At 41.1% G+C, this 15,160-nt stretch overlaps 1 protein-coding gene across 1 annotated transcript in view; it reads left to right on the plus strand.

Moving 5' to 3' along the window:
• The window catches only part of LOC146655262 (protein kinase C epsilon type-like), a 99,006-nt gene that overhangs the window by 49,062 nt on the left and 34,784 nt on the right, over window positions 1-15,160 (plus strand). The window contains exons 3-10 of the mRNA XM_085427264.1: window positions 4,581-4,749; window positions 6,468-6,502; window positions 6,593-6,681; window positions 6,796-6,925; window positions 7,062-7,204; window positions 7,525-7,621; window positions 7,710-7,978; window positions 8,080-8,253. Coding sequence (XP_085283390.1) covers window positions 4,581-4,749; window positions 6,468-6,502; window positions 6,593-6,681; window positions 6,796-6,925; window positions 7,062-7,204; window positions 7,525-7,621; window positions 7,710-7,978; window positions 8,080-8,253 — 1,106 coding nt within the window. The remainder of the gene's footprint in view (window positions 1-4,580; window positions 4,750-6,467; window positions 6,503-6,592; window positions 6,682-6,795; window positions 6,926-7,061; window positions 7,205-7,524; window positions 7,622-7,709; window positions 7,979-8,079; window positions 8,254-15,160) is intronic.

Here is a 15,160-nt window from a genome sequence, read left to right on the forward strand (position 1 = left end):
ATTGATTAGTAAAGTGGAGTGTTCGCTAATGGACCAGTTACATCATTGAAAGTGATTGAGAGGGAGATCAGTAGAGAGTGACAAAGAGGTCTCATTAGGTTTTTCTGCAGGAAATATTAATTTTCCTTTTCCCTCTGTGTTTTGTAAATGGACTCTAAAGCTATATTGCCTGCTGGGACTCTGCTCCTTGTTGTTTCTCTGCAGTGGCATACAGTAAGTTTATGTGCCTGTGTGTTTGTGATCTACTGCAATTGCAGTCATGATGCTTAAGATGCACATGCTCAACACAGACTTGTCGGCACACGGGATACCGTATACTGATAGTAGTGGGTCACCTCACTTTTGTGTTGACTAAATATTAACATTAATATGAAACAGAACAAGAAACAATAACAACAGCAAAAAAATAAAATAAAATTACAAGTAAACACTGACTATGGCCTCCTCCAGGACACACAACAATTTAGTGAGTTCTTTATTGATAATTTATTGATAAAAAATCGTATTAACCAAATACATGCAACATAAACTAACCAACCAAATACTTTGTTCGGTATACCTGTTCAGCTGCTTATATGGCAGAAACCAGCACATTTATGCATGGGAATATGGTCAAACAGCCTGCTGTTCAAAGTTCAAACTGAGCATCAGAATAGAAATAGGTTAATAGAGTAGGGGCTCAAAATAAAGCCACACACAAAAAAAGCACACAATAAAAAAAAGAAAGGTGATATAGTGACTTTGAACGTGGCATAATCATTGGTGCCAGATGGGCTGGTCTCAGTATTTCAGAGAAAGCTAATTTACTCTGATTTTCTTGCACAACTTTCAGTAGGGTTTATAGAAAATAGTCCAAAAATAGAGGAAAATGCCCAGTGAGCAGCTGTTCTCCGAGTGAAAATACCTTTCTGATGGCAGACGCCAGACGAGAACTGGCAGACTTCTTTGAGTTGATGGAAGCTAATAGTAACTCAAATAACCACTCATTACAGTCAAGGTATGCAGGTGAGCATGCACCTCTGAAGGTAAAACTCATCAAACCTTGAAACAGATGGGCAACAACAGCAGCAGAAGACCACACCGGGTACCAATCCTGTCAGCTAGGAACAGGAAAGCGAGGCTGCAATTTGCACATGCTCACCAAAACCAAAAAAGGAAGATTAGATTGCCTGGCCTGAGGAGTCTGAGCTTCACATCATGGATGTGGAGCCAAAACATTTCCAGTATATCATGCCAGTATGGTAAATGGTAAATGGCCTGTATTTGTATAGCGCTTTACTAGTCCCTAAGGACCCCAAAGCGCTTTACACATCCAGTCATCCACCCATTCACACACTGGTGATGGCAGCTACATTGTAGCCACAGCCACCCTGGGGCGCACTGACAGAGGCGAGGCTGCCGGACACTGGCGCCACCGGGCCCTCTGGACTAAAATCCTTGCAACAATAAATATCTACATTTTAGATAAACATAACTTAGCTTTGCAGTTATGTTTACCTCCTTCACTCACCCAGGATGTAATGTGATTACTTGGTTTGTCTGACTATTCATTTGCCAAATTACTTGAAACACTGTGGATGCATTTGCATGAAAATGCAAGCAAGCTTGGCGCTGCCGAGCATAAAAGTGTTGAACATCAACACTGAGCTGAAGAACACCAGGCCAGTGTTCTTCAGACAATGTTACAAATGAATCTGCATCCAGATATCCTTCAGGATTCAGAGATTTAATTCATTCATGGCAGGGAGATGATGTTCAGATTTATTCACAAAATTCTTCAGGCATTTAATCTTCAAGGTAACATTTGATACTAGTGTGCTGCATCTCAACAAATATCAGAGACTATCTGTCAATATGTTCCTGACTTTGAAAGCCAAAAAAGGTAAAAGAGCTCGGAGTACGATGCAAGCATTGGCCTACTTAAGTCTAACTTTTGGGGTCATAAGGACATGACAGAGGAGCAACCTTTCTACCGCTGCCAACCTCCAACCCTGACTCCTTCCCTAGTGTAAGACACCAAGTCTAACACTGTTGCCAGGCAGCAGTCATCAGTTGCTAGGCGATGCTGATGGCAAAGGGGCTGAAGGAGTAAGACTGATGACAAGCAGAACATGACAGGCAGGAAGGAATGTAGACTAAGTCTTTGAGGCTTAGAGAGTAGTGCTGCTGGAGATGTAAAGTTTGACAAGGTGGTGATACCAGAGGAAAGTTCAGTTAGTACATCACCACAATCACTAGGGTTCACTCTGAGAAAACACAGCAGAACTCAAGCTAAGTTACACAAACCAGCCAAATTTGAATGGGAAATACTGCACGTGAGTTTAACCACAGGTCCTAAATTGTTCTGTACTTACTTCAGATTGTGATTTGCAATTCTCCCCCAGCTAAAGCATTGTTGTCTATGTCTTTATTTCAGTAGCTTTCTTTCTCACTTTCTCTGTTCTTTTAGTGTCTTCCGTCAGCTACCACCGCATAGCAGCAAAATGTGAAATACTCACCCAAAAAAATCCATCTCTTCATGTTTGTGGATACTAATTGTCTCCTTTTTTTTAACATCATGACTTTGAAATTGATGTATTTCACTTGTCCAGACTTTTCGACCCTCTGACCTCCAAGAAAAAAGCTCTAAAAGACATGACAACTGTTGTATTTGACCTTAACTGTGATTGTAGTAGTTTAAATGGTGATTAATCGCACATTATAAGCTAACACTGTGTTAAAACAGGCATGCGCATGTCCAGTCATATCCAGAAATACTGGTCGGTTAAACATATTATTCTTATAGTATTAATCTACAACAACAGTTACCCGTTTGAAGATGTCATCATCCCACTTCCTACTACCTTCTCTCCCACTCTATCTGAATGGAAGTCATAATCGAGCACAGGTGGAAAGTAAACCGATTATGACCGCACTAACCAGCATTATACTGGTCAGAATGGTTACATATGGTTACGCAGGAAACTGTGCATTTACAATCTGCTCAGTTTTAAGTGTCTTCTGTCTTTTAGACCACTCGAATATTCTTAGTGTTTTCTCTGTCACCTAAAGAACTATCAGATTAGTCCAGGAACTCCCCTAATTTGAAGAAATAGAAATAAGTGTAACGATCTGTCACATGTTTGGCTCTAGTATTTGGAGAGAGAGGCAAAATGCTTCACTGCCAATCTCTCAAACCTCCAAATACATGAGCAAACATGCGATATACATGAACAAGAATCATTAAGCGTAATAGCATTCAGCAGGTTCCATGTAAGTTGATGTAGACGTGTCTTTTTTTAGATAGCAAACCAAGTTTTCATGCATTCAAGTTCATGTATTTGCGGGAGCATTGGGAACTCATATTCCTCCAGAGGGAGGGAGATAAAGTGCTGCAGGTGTTGCCAGTGGAAAAAAAAGTTGAGAACAAAGCGCAGAACAGAACAAGCATCAGTGACAGCAGATATGACGCTGATGTAGTCAGAGCATTAAATGGAAAGAGGGAGATGTGGTGGGGTTGGGATGCAGAGCAGCTTGCAGATGGGCATGCTGCAGTAGCTTAAGTAGCTTTCCCTATTTGAGATTGTCCAGTTGGGTGTGTTGAAGGATATCAGCTGAGCCTGGGCTGTCACTGGCAGCAGCTGCTCTGTCAGGGTCCCAGATGAGCTTTGCTCTTTGCTTTACTTTCCTACACGATGAGCGTTGTTGAATGCTGAATAATGTAAGATCAAAGAGAGAGGATGTTTGGAGTTCTCAAGCCACGGCTGTTGAGGAAACTGGAAATGCATACTCGACGGCACATGTGGCCGACAGAGTCAGAAGACAGATGTTCGCGCAGCGTCGGTCATATCAAAAATGCAAATCAGTTATATCACAGGACTGAATTATTCAATTGTTCTTTTTTTAAACATTCTCAGTGAGCGGAGAGTTTGAGTCGTCTCCAAAATATACACACTGTCAGGTGGAATGTAACACACAGTACTCGGAGTTTAGTTGTGAGTGATAATGCTTGTAGTCGGGGGGGGGGGGGGGAGTCCACATGGAGTTCTTCTATCCAAATGGCACAATCTGATAGATCTGGGTGTATTAACACATCAAATTGAACAATTTGGTCTATTTAATAAATACAAATAACCTCATTTCTATTTTTTTTTTATTTCTCACCACCTCTATCCTATGAAATGTGTGTGTAATTAACAAGATCAGGCAGTAACTGAAACCTCTGCACTGCCATTGGGAAACCCCTGAGTAATTAAACCAGAAGAAAAGCAGAGGTCACAAACACTGGGACTTGGTTTAAGGAAAAAGGACTAATGTGTTGATTGTCACCAAAGGGACACACTGCCAGCCCTGTAGTGTCATTGCCATCTACTGGCTACTTGTTGGAAATGCAGTTTTTATTTATCATCAATCGTGCAGGTGTTGCTCATTTATAGGAGATGCCAGCATGAGTAACCAAGATTATAAAGCACTGACTATCAAAAAGCGGAATGAATGGAGCTTATTCACATTAGTTTGGCTTACTGAAGAGACTGGAAATAAAACCATAACTGTAACACAACATAACATCCTTCTTGTATTTTTGTTGTGTTTTCGTACAGCAGCGGCAGGCTCTACCGAAAATGAGGAGCGTGTGTTTCGACAGCGGATGCGTCCCAGGAAGCGTCAAGGTGCCGTCCGTCGGAGAGTCCACCAAGTCAACGGACACAAGTTCATGGCCACCTACCTGAGACAGCCCACGTACTGCTCACACTGCAGGGACTTTATCTGGTTAGAAGCACATGCACGCTCATGTCTATAGAGTGATTAATATGCACACAGTCGTTACAGGTCGGCAGAAAGAAACCTGTAAATAAAGAAAGAAAAATAATCAACAAACTGTAGATGAGAGTGTGTCTGCATTGAAGACAGGACGGGAATGTGGCAGCAGTGCAGAGAGATGAAAGCAAGGCTCACTTGTGTGATTTGCGAGTCCTTCTATCAAAGATTAATGAATCCAGAGTCTCTCACTGAAAATGCCAAGGGTGGTTCAGAGTGAACATATGAAGTGTTGATAGGTTAATAAAGAAAAAGTTTCTTAACTGACCAGCTGTATGTAAACATCAGTTTTACAATAGCTGCCTTTCACTGATGTGTGTTCACTGCTTCACTTCCTTAACCCAATTTTCTCCCAGTAATAACCTGCTCTCTTGTTTACACGTAAGCACAGTGGATGCTGTGAAGTGGGGAGTAACAAACAAAGCCAGCTGTGTTTGTTTCCATCCCAACAAACGGCTGTTAGCTTCACTCACATGGAAACCATGTGGCCTCGGTGCTCCGCTCGCTTTCAGCCGGCTCTGAAAGAACGTTTGATGTGTAATCAGAATCACAAGGGAGCTGTGTTTCAGTCTCCGAGTGGTCAGGGTCTGTGATGTGGTGAATCAGCAAAAAAACTGCAAGGAGTCTGTTTAATTTTTGTGTAAGCTCACTGTTATATCCTGAAATAATCTCTGAAAAATACACCCTTTCAGTGGGTTTGAGAACAGCGCCACTTTTCGTTTCTTGGCCGTGTATAAATGTGTCGGAAACCAGCATAGACTGCATCATTTTGCAGAGGCTGAAGAATCCACTGAATATTGCCGAAGAATAATACTAGACTCCCATCATCCTCCTGGTAGAATTTTAGAAGGAGGAAAACTTCCAACCTCTACCTTCCCTTATGTGTGCAACAAAAAGCCAAAGGAGAAAGAGAAGATGCTGCAGAATTTGCATGATGTTAAACACAAAAAGGCTTTTTCCACAAACTGGCTTACAGCTGCGCTTCTTTCTCTTTTATTAAGTGAAACACATTTGCTTTAAATTGGAAGTAAGGACACACGGTTTTAGAAAAACAACCACAACAACTGGTTAATGACGTAACTGAGAAAGAACTCCCTTTTAAATGGGAGACACTTCCAGTCGAACCAGCCTCAGGTTTAAGCGCCTGCTGTAGTTAGTTAAGCAGGAAAAAGATAAGTGGCAACAAACAGGACAAAACCCAAACTTTGGAACAAAGTAGACAAATCAAAAAAAAGTATTTGCATTGAGCAAATAATTGCACATTTGCATTGAGCAAATACAATAAGTCCTCATCATTCAGGACTTTATCTGTGAAAGACTGATTATAAATTCAAAGTAAAGAGAAGTTAATACAGGTGAAAGATAAGCCGTTTTTCTAGGCCCTGGTAGAAGCTGATGTAACAAATTAATGGACTAGTTTATAATCATTCAGACCTTGATGTTCACTCATAACCTTTGTGGGGCTTGCAATAAAGCTTGACCTTCAAAATCAAAGTACTGCAACAATCAGATATTCTATTTTCTATTAAATACAGCTTAAATAATCTTCTAAAATTGTGACATAAACTTTGAAAAAGGGAATCAAAGTTTCTAAATTATGTAAAAAATATGAAGACAGCAGTCCACAACACTTTTTTTTAAACATTTCTCTTATCTCTGTCTGATTGTAGGGGGGTTTTAGGAAAGCAGGGCTATCAGTGTCAAGGTAAGACAATATTTACCTTTACAAGTGGCTGCACTTTAATCACACGTAAAACCTGTTAATGCGTGCGTTGTATGTGTGTACCTGCTGCAGTGTGCACCTGTGTTGTCCACAAGCGCTGCCATGAGCTGATCATTACCAAATGTGCCGGCATGAAGAAGCAGGATGACATGGTCGGGGAGGTACGGATGTGAAACACTTTGACAACCTACGCACGGATTCTTAGAAAGTTCAGGGACCACTCTAACATTAGATCCTTGCAGGTTTGTCTTACTGTCCTTTGGTGCATCCTACAGGTGGGGTCTCAGAGATTCAGCGTTAATGTCCCGCACAAGTTCAGCATCCACAACTTTAAAGTTCTCACCTTCTGTGACCACTGTGGGTCTCTGCTGTGGGGTCTGATGCGACAGGGACTCCAGTGTAAAGGTACAAGTGAGCACGTGACATTCTTTAGTTAATACAACTGTAAGCAAATTAAAGATGTCTGTATATTATCGTTCGGATAAACTCTTTCTAGAATCTGTTCTGAAACTGTTCTTACTCTTCTTGCTTTGTTTCCCAGTTTGTAAGGTGAACGTACACAGACGCTGTGAGAGCAACGTAGCTCCAAACTGTGGCGTTGATGCCAGAGGGATCGCTAAAGTCCTGTCTGACCTCGGAGTCACTCCAGACAAGATCTCTAACAGCGCCCAGAGACGGAAAAAGGTTTGGAAATATGCCAGAGTGTTCTCAAGAGGCTTTAGAGTTATTCTAAATTTTATATTTAATGGTATTTAAAGAAGGTGTTTCTGAATAAACAGTGGAAACTAATTGAGGGGCGTACCCACTGGAGATGTGTCCTTCAAAAACCATGTACTATAAAGATGGATCTACGCACTATGGTGTCAACCGCTGCTGTGTGAAGTCCTGTTAGGAAGCCTTGAGATGAGCGTTTTTGCTGTCGCCTGCATGTGGTGTTAACATACCGACCGTGAATCATAAGTTCTTGATGAAAATGTTGATGGGGACATGTTTTCTGTGAACAGCTTACTCAGGCTCAGGATCCTCAGCAGCCGTTATCAGGGATCCCTCAGATAGAAGCCGATCGCTCAAAGTCTGCCCCCACCTCCCCGTGTGATCAGGGTAGGCACATTTTCTGACTATTAAACTCTGAAGAGCAAACAGAATGGAGACACACAGCACAGCTCTTATTTTTCTTGGTTTCTTGCAGACGTGAAGGAGCTGGAGAACATCCGGAAGGCTCTGTCATTTGACCACCGCGGAGAGGAGCACAAAACACACCCACTGTCTTCCTCCTCGTCTGTGGACACGGTAACGTGTGACACGCACACAGGAGGTGATGGGAACAGCGTCGGAGAGGAAAGCGAAGAAAGTCAGGCGAATGGCGAGGTCAAAGGTCACAGCGCTCCAGAGGCCAAGAGGATGAACCTGCATGACTTTGTGTTTATCAAAGTTCTGGGGAAAGGAAGCTTTGGAAAGGTGGGCTCACTTCCTCTGCAGCTCTGTTTGTGAAATTCAGTAAGATGTGCAGTGAAAAGGATGGACCAGAAAACACAAACGAGTTTGTGTCATGTGACCAGGTGATGCTGGCGGAGATGAAGGGCACAGACGAGGTTTATGCCGTCAAGGTGCTGAAGAAAGACGTGATCCTGCAGGATGACGACGTGGACTGCACCATGACTGAGAAACGGATCTTAGCATTGGCCAGGAGACACCCCTATCTGACACAGCTCTTCTGCTGCTTCCAGACTAAAGTAGGGACCCCCCCCACACACACACAAACACACACACACATACGCACACAAACATGCAGACATTATTTGCACCTCCAGGGGGCAGCATTGGAATTAGAATCTGTACCGTCGTACATCGAAGCTGACAAGCTCTCTTGGAGAAAACATTTGCAGTTTGTTTCTTGATGAAAACTTCAAAAGTACAACAGATTAAAAAGAATGAAAATAGAAAAATTTAAAAAAAGAGGGAAACTCTCACCCGACAAGTTTTAACATCACAGGAAAAACTGAATCAAACTGCAGGCTGTTCTCGAGCTTTTTCTCTGCTGTTTTTCTTTTGAACATCTTTAATCCAAATCTTTGATCATTTGTTTCTGCTGCATCTTGAATTTGAAGAAATAAGATAAAAATAACTTACATGTTCAGGATAAAAGATTTTACTGCTCTTCTAAGTTTGATTATTTAGTCTTATTAGATTATTAGTAAAGGGGATAAAAGATCATTTAAAACCTGAGAAAAACCGTTAGGCAGTCTTCTGTTAATTCTTTTGTAATTTCCTTTTGTTTTCTTCCCCTCTCCTTAATAGAAAAACGATTGTTGGGTTAAACTGCGTACATCTTGTGTTCACACGTGCACTGCAGCAGTGAACCTTTGTGCTTGGCAGGGGATTATGTTGGATAGAACATTAGCTGATATTTAACCTGCCTTATTCCTAGAACAACGCCTGAGTGATGTTGGCTTGCTCAGAGGTAAAAATGGTGCTGCTAATAGTCTGGTGCATTTACCACTGGGAGGTACGTGCCTCCTTCACACTCAGGCTCCTCGCCTTAGGCCTCCTGGCTAAACCACGTGGAGTGTTTCCACCAGTGCAAATGAAGTGAGGTGTGATCAAAACGTTTCAATGATGGTTCTCCAAACGTCAAAACCCTTACCTGCTGTAAAGACAGTAGGTAGCTGAAGTTCCATTCAAGCACGCCACCTTGGCCCTTGGACTTGTTACGCTGTGACGTCTGCTGGATTCACTTCAGTGTCAAATGAGCAAACCTTAAATTTGATTTTCAGAAAGTGGACAAAGTCACAGGGATGCATATCTGGGTGAGAGGTCAAAGGCGAATGTGGGTTGCATAATCATTGTGCCCTGTGCTGACACAAGATGGCACTGTGACATGCTGTCAAATGTTCTCCCTCAGGATGCTGCAGTAACACCCCAACAACTTAACCTGGGGTACACATTCTTAGTGCACAATCCTGTAAAAGTAAAAAAAAAAAAATCCTCAATCCTCCCTTACAGTGTGGTAGGTCTAGCAAAATGATGAAAAATTTTCAGTTGTAGTGGGACGCACAGTTCTCATAACCAGCAGCGATTTTCCACATGAAAGTCTTGTCTGTTTGAAAACGACATCGATGCTAGCAAGTTTAAGGTCCACAGAGATATCACAGGTGCCAGACCAGGACCTCCGGAGCGTGATCCAAAAATCGCTTCATTGTTGGAAGCTGCCTGAACATCTCTGAGAAGATGATTTTGAATGAGAGGTGGCTCAAATTTAGGAGAAAATATCCCAACTTGATCCTCTCAGACTTCGAAGTTCATGTGTGAAAACGGCCTAAGGCCATTACCTGTCCACCCCTTGACCTAGTTGTATTTTAGGTTCATTATTTAGGGTTAAATAGGCCCTAAAGGAGGACGTGTTAACAGCTAAGCATGCCGTGTAGGTTTGTAAACACATCCAGAGCAGTAATAGACTGAGAGAACTATAGCAAGACAGTCAACCTATACAAGAACTATAATAAGAGAACTGCTCTGTATTCACTTCTCAGAACACATCACAACTTCTCGTTATGTTTTGGATCAAATCGTCTTCAGCTGTCATATTTTATATCTGCTGAATGCAACATTTTATGAACTGTGCTGTTAAACAGGCAGCTAAGAAAGACTTTTAAGAAAATATTTCAAGCAGCTTTAACACTAAAGCAGCGAAGCACCAGTCTTCAGTCTTCTTGCTCTGTCATTCACAGGTTACTCTGCTTTCATCATCTCCACTTTTAGCGTCTTTATCCATCAATACTTTAAGTTGGCTGTGACAGACAGACACACAAAGGGCAGCTGTGGGTGGGACGCCCCTACATGGGCAGTCCTTTCAGACCTCTGTATGTTTTGTCTATTGTGCGTTACATAAATGTTCCTGTCGGGAACCATATAGTGGCTTTGTACATGCACATGTGTGAGAGCGTGTGTATTTATGATAAAGCTACTTCCAGGTGTGTCCTTTCTAAAATGCAGAAGAGAGCAGGACACATAATCCGCTGAGGTGCAAACTTCTTTCTGATCAGCTTGAACCTGAAGAGGTTCAGGTGCTTTACACAAGCTGCACACACAGTCAGCGAGGTAAGCATGAAAGTTGGAGAGGTTTTGTTATTTAAAAGAAAAAAAGCTGAAACCTTTATTTTTTTATTACAAATACAGCATCTCTTCAGCTCTTTCCTGAAATAGCTAAAACCACTCATCAGTGTCAATGTGCCTTCATGTGTGCACTTTCACAGCCTGGTGGAGCTGAGTACGAGAATGCAAATGTTCTGCTGGATTTATAAATTCTTTGCCATCCCTCTTTACTGCGAATTACAATTTAATATCTAATCATGCCCATGTGTGAAAAGCCGAGGCAGCTGTCCAGTGAATTTACACTGAGTGAGTGAACGCCATGTGTTCTGCCTCCTGCACGCTCTACCAGACCATTTAAAGTTAACACCAAGGGTGTCAAAGTCATTGTAGTTGGCTCAATTTGACCTCAAATGGTCTAGACCAACCATTGTTCACCTTTAATGAACCATCGTTTTACCAAACAGATGAAAGATAAACACTACTTTAAAAATCTCTATTTTTCTACTCTGAAAAAGTGCCAATACATGCACATTAAAATTTATGGATCACAGTACATCTACAAAAGTTGCTGTGCTGCTTATTTATGACCCATGCAACTTCACATTTGGAAGTTGTTTTTTTTTAATGTGCATGTATTTTCACTGCTATTTAGCAACACTAGTGACCCCACATCAATACTACCAGCGCACTTAGTTATAAAATTGGAGTTATTAATGACTTTTCTGCTTTTATTCACACTTTTCAAAAAGCCATCCAGTGCACTTTTGTTCTTAGGTCCGCATGTTTGACGTTGCTGGTTCAGACCCTTGTTTGAAACAAACAGAGTCTTTTGAGTAGTGAGGATGCATCTGATGCAGAGAATTTCCCATCATGTCCAACATGTGAGAAAAGACAGCCTGCTGACTCTGTCCCATCCCAGTTCTTCCACCAGCATCCAGAGTTCAGCCTGGTCACACAGGAGCCGTAAAAGCGTAAAAGCCTATGATGCATATCTCTCACACTTTGGTGTCTGGTGTGATCGGCAAAATAATTTGATCCATTACTGACCTTTGTGTCTTAAAAGTGAAAAATAGCCATTTCGTGTTCATGTAGATAGACAGGAATCGGTTGTATGAGATAACACTTCAGTCGTTAAAACAGTCTTTAAAAAAGTTACACTATATATTCACTACATGCACTGTACACTATAGGTCTGCTGTAAATGAGGCATTTATTTTAGAAGACTTGCTGTGCAGTTCTTACAGGTACTAACAAAGCCTACTTCTGAGAATTCAGCTTATGTTCCAGGAAATGATGTTTTGACAGGAAATGGAATATACACATACTGCATATGTGTGTTGTCTGTATAGCTCTGGTCACAAGTTCACAGACACTTGTCACGGCCATAGATGTCATGGTAATTTTAGGCTTTCTATGATTTTTTTGGGGGTATGTAATTTTTGCAGGGTGGAATGATTCTATAGCATTTAACTTTTATGGTTTTATAAAACAATCGGGTGCACAACTTTGATAATATTTAGAATTTTCTCTAATCCACACAGGGTCAAAATGATATACATTATATACATTATACACATAATTCACACTAATGGTCAGATTCTACTGCATGTGAGTTTTTCTCAGTTTGTTATATTTCATATTTCAATCATACCACACCACTGAACTTTACTTATGTGGAATCCTCAGTTTATAGAAGGTTGTGCCTCTGACATAGACTGTTGTCAGTTCAGCAGGTAGCTTCCTATCTGCAAAAGTGGATGTATAAATAATAAATGCATGGATTTATTCTCTTGCTCTACATTGTTTTAGGGATTGGTTTGCTGAAATAGTTTCCTTATCTTCACGTGGTATCGTTTTTCTTCCATTCTTTCTGTCATCATCTCTGAAGAGATCTGGAAAGAATCAACATTTTTCAGAGTTTCAGTTAAGTTTCCACTCTAGAATTGAAACCAACCATCTTTAAGTTTTGTGATCTGGTCCAGCTGTCGTCACTGGACTGAAGTTCAGGGGAGGTTTCGTGCCTCAAAGTTAGGTTAACATCAAAGTAAAAAGTCAGAAGTGTGAAAGAATCCTTAACCTGCTCATTTAAAGCAACATGACCTCACTTTTGGGAATAACTTTCTTTGATAAAACAGCGCTTCTTTGTTCTTTTCCTTTTCTGTGTCAACAGACCATCAATTGAGTAGCTTCTCAAGGTGTGTTTGCTGCTGCCAGTGATCCATATAATACTATTTTTAAGACATTTCAGGGGGCTGCATGACCTTTTTTTAATGTTTTGAAAGGGGGAGTGTCACCATAATCACCTTCTTTATATTTAAAAATCTAGAAGAAGTAGACAATTAAAAAAATGTTTGAAAGGAAGAGAATTATGACACACCGGTAAAGAGATTATTTCACCTGCTTCTGCTTCTACTTCTCATGTTTGAACATACATTGCAAGATATGCAGTGAAAAATTTGGAATTCTACAGGGGACCAGTGGGAGCCAGATATGTCAGGGAGGAGGCATAGAAGATATTTTGCAAGCTGCATCTGTATTTATTTTCTCTGAATGCTCTGGAAAGTCTTACACTAATTGATGGTGTTTCCTGTTCAATTTATTTATTCCTGTTATTTTCCTCCAAAGCGAACACAAACGTGTGTGGAGTCGACAGAGACGGAGAGAACGATAGAAAACGTCATAGAGACGAGACTGCATTGCGTATTTGTGTCTTGCATTATTTCGTCTTTATTTTGTTCTTCCTATTTTTTTCTTATCAGATTCATCCTCGGATGCACGCACACACACACGCACGCACACACACACACCCACCAGCGGTTATTGAAACTGTGTTCTTGATTGAGACAAAGGGACTGCGATTCTTATGTAACAGCTTTGATCCTTATCAGTGATGTGTATTCCATATGTTGTGGAACCCCCACCTTCATCACCTGCCTCACCCAACTGACCCCATCTACTTCCCCTCACCCTCCCACCTCACTCTTCTTAGAACACGCACTGAATGCTCTGTAAACAAACCCACATTTACATCCTGCATCTACAATGACACAGACACAGCAGCGGTGTCACTCTTCGCCTCTTGCAAAACGCCAGTTCCACTCAGCCTTTCACTGGGCTGATCTGTATCGACTCAGTTTGCTAGTCTGACCGTGACGATACAATGTGGCACTGATTTAAACTGAAGAATTTAATCCAAGAGATTTATTCTGCCATTCTTTTTAAGTGTCTGCAGAAGGATTTCTGTTCCTTGTGGTGTTTTCACCATCCGTCTGTTTTCCACTATGGAGTTTAAGGCGAGGCGCCTAGACCTCGCTCTACTCAGCCACCTCCTCCAGCCTCACTAAGGATGTGTTCAGGAGGTGTGTTAATCAAAGGCCTGAGCCACGTCAACTGGCTTCTTACTATGCAAAGACATAGCAGCTTCCCTCTGAACCTTCCCCAATCACAAGCTTCTCAACCTTTTTCTTGGAGAAAGCTTCACCACCTGTATCCACAATCTTATTTTTTTTGATCAGTACCCAAAACTCATGGCCATAGGCGAGGGAAGGAACATTGATCTACCAGTAAATCAACAGCTTCCCCTTTATGGTCAGTTCTCTCTTCACCACAGCGCACTGATACACTGTTTGCACTGAAGACGCTGCCTTCAGTCCATCTTCTCTCTTCCCGACTTCTAACAAGTTCCTGAGATATTTGAAGTCCTCAACTTGAGGCCCTGACTCATCTCCAGTCCACCCTTGTCCAAATGACAACCATGCCTTGGTTTTGCAGATGCTACTTTTAATATAACCTATTAATTACTTGTAGGTTATACAAAGCTAGAAACATTACTCCACTTTAAAATAATAATTATGATTTTTTTTAAAGAACCCCAAAAAAAACTCTTATCTCACCTCAGTAACCAGGTCTGTCCCTTTAACTCGGTGAGGTCTAAGGACGGGACGCTTCAGTGGCCCCTACCTGCAGGCCTCCGGTACACAAGCCTGTCCAGACATGTTGTGCCGTGCACAAATCTTTGGTGGTGAATACATGGAACGTGGTTATGCAAGTGTTTGTGTGTCTGTCTGTCTAAGAGAGATTGTGCTAATTTGAAATATTATTTTTTTTCTAAAGTGATAACTGTAAAAACCTCCGTCCATCCATTTTCTTTGATTTATAATATTTATAGGATTTTTTTTATTTAGTGCTTGTATTGATTCATTTTATATAAATGTGAGTAATTCAAAAATTTGAGAAAACTATCATTTGGATTATTTATTTTTGTTATTTTACTAATTGTTTAAGTTATTTTATTATATTATTTGTATAAATCGATTTTGATAATTATTGCGGTCGATTTTTATATTATGCATTTTTATTCAATTTAATTTTAAACTTCTGACTACATTATAAGATATCCCAAAACCTGATGGAGGCACTGAGTTCATGGTGACATCACTATGCCTAAAAAAAGTCTTTGTACTTTGTGTGACCTATGTTCTACCTACAACCGCCCCGCCCTCCTCGTTCTTCTTAATCGACTGTGGGATCACAACCGTTCCCCTATCG

This window comes from Rhamphochromis longiceps, linkage group LG13 (genome assembly GCF_057381845.1).
Source record: "Rhamphochromis longiceps isolate RC_006_pf linkage group LG13, R_longiceps_female_GT1.1, whole genome shotgun sequence".
NCBI lineage: Eukaryota > Metazoa > Chordata > Actinopteri > Cichliformes > Cichlidae > Rhamphochromis > Rhamphochromis longiceps.